Here is a 2,135-nt window from a genome sequence, read left to right on the forward strand (position 1 = left end):
AGGGCCAGTGCCTGGACAGGCTGCAGAAGTTCCCCTTTGCTACTCACCCCAACTGTTTCTGTCCCTGCGGGTCTTGGCCATCGCGCTCGGGAGACTGGCGGTGCCGAGGCGCGGTCGTCTCCCGGGCCGCGGGTTGCTGGCGCTGGGAGGCTCGGTGCCCTCGCTGGGCGCCGTTCGCCTAGACTCTGAGGATGTTGCTGTGGCGCTGGTGGAAAGGAGTGGGGAGGAGAAGGGAGGAGGGAGCTGGTGAACCACACTCAGCATCATAAGGCCGAGTTCACACAGATACCAGCGTCACACCCTCTCTACCTCAGCCCACCCTTAGGGCGTGAAGACAGAGACAGACGATGTACTGCAACATTTTCAACAGCATGCGCGCACACACACACACACACACACACACACACACAACACGCACAAACAGCACGCCTCTAATACACTCACACACACTCAAAAATTTTAATGGGTTAGCTAGTCATAGAAATATACATACAAATCAATATACTGCATTATTGGGTGTTCAAATACCTGTTTCCTAGAACAGCTTTAGTACAAACATAATGTGAACATTCATATAACCAAAAGTTAAAATAATCTGTATTTATCTACCAGGCAGGGTTTTTGTTTTTGTTTTTAAAGTGAGGCCATATTGGTAGACCATATTCAATATATATATTAAGGTCTTTTTTTTTAAGGACTAGAAAAAGATTCGATCAAGATGGTCAAGATCAATGAAAGCTGGAGATTCATCAGAATCTATAACGAACTCGGCGGTCCCCAAACTCGCTGCCATCAAGTCCCTTCTGATCCAGAGGACAGGGTCAAGCCGCCTCTGGTTTCAGAAAGGGCAAGTCTGATGGGAGCAGAAACTCCCATCTTTCTGCTGACCCTGCGGTTAGCAGCCCAACCCGTGACCAGCTATGACCCCAAGGTTCCTCACTCAAAGGTCTCTGCAAACTCACTGCCCTGGAACAGATTCCGACTCACAGCAAGCCTGTAGGACAGTGGAACTACCCCTGTGAGTTTCCAAGCCGGTAACTCTTGACTGGAAGTGCAGGCCCTGTGGTGAGCAGCCCACTACAGCCACCAGGGCTCTTTACCCAGTGGTCTAGTGGGCCACATTTCTCGCTACATTTGCAGAGGTAAAGTCTGTAGGTGCAGTCCAGTTAATATTAATTTATAATGTTTTCATTAAAACCAGACTACATAGTCTGGGTGGGTCTTGGCACCCACAAAGGTAATAGTTTTGAATGAAAAGTAAGAACTACTTTAAATGTTCTCAATCCTTTCCACTGATTCCTTCCTCTGGCCCACAAACTTAATTTTCAAGACGCTAGCAACACTGTCCTTTTATGCAACTTGACCTTTAAAATACCATGATGCCATTCCGTATCTCCTCATTCACATATTTCTCCTGTCCCTTCACGTTGATGATCTGTTCTTCCTAGGTAACCCCTGCTAGCTTCTACATGATCTCTCTCCTTCTTTATCCTAAGCAATGCTTCACTCTACAATCTCTTGATGGCTTCAGATAGGCTCCCCATGCCAACAATTCCCAAATCTATACTTCTCATCGTATGCTTTCTTAAGGAGAATCATCATGCAAGAGCTGAGGTTAGCTCCACTTTGTTTTCCTACTGGAACTGCAAATTCAACATAGCCAAGGCCATAGCCAAGCGCTCCCACTCACCACTACCAAATTTTATCCATTCCATATTTCATTTAATGGTTCTAGTGACCACAGAGCTGTGAATACTGGCACTTTACTTAAATTTACATTATTTCCAAGGTGTCTGTGTTTAATCCACTAGTGAAACAGCATAGGAAGATGCTGTTAGGTGCTAATTTATAGGATCACTATAAAACACCATAGAACCCAACAAAAAACACTGCCTAGCCTTGCATTATCCTCACAATTATTGATATGCTTGAGCCCATTGTTGTAACCACTGTGTCATTCCGTCTTGTCTAGCGTCTTCTTGTGGCTGACCCCTCTACTTTTCTGAGCATGATGTCCTTCTCCAGGGACTAGTCTCTCCTGATAATGTGTCCAAAACGTGTGAAAGGGACTCACTCACTGCCTCACTGTCTCACTCACTCACTCACTCACTGCCTCACTCACTCACTCACTCACT

General features: G+C 46.2%; 1 protein-coding gene across 2 annotated transcripts in view; it reads right to left on the reverse strand.

Annotated features, from left to right (window-relative positions):
• The window catches only part of ATL1 (atlastin GTPase 1), a 101,696-nt gene extending 101,412 nt beyond the window's left edge, over positions 1–284 (reverse strand). For both annotated transcript variants that reach the window (XM_004698580.2, XM_004698579.2), the window contains exon 1: positions 48–284. In XM_004698580.2, coding sequence (XP_004698637.1) covers positions 48–267 — 220 coding nt within the window. In that variant the 5' untranslated portion in view covers positions 268–284. The remainder of the gene's footprint in view (positions 1–47) is intronic.
• Between the last annotated feature and the right edge of the window lie 1,851 nt (positions 285–2,135).

This window comes from Echinops telfairi, unplaced genomic scaffold (genome assembly GCF_000313985.2).
Source record: "Echinops telfairi isolate 266 unplaced genomic scaffold, ASM31398v2 ScPeMD7_18;HRSCAF=68, whole genome shotgun sequence".
NCBI lineage: Eukaryota > Metazoa > Chordata > Mammalia > Afrosoricida > Tenrecidae > Echinops > Echinops telfairi.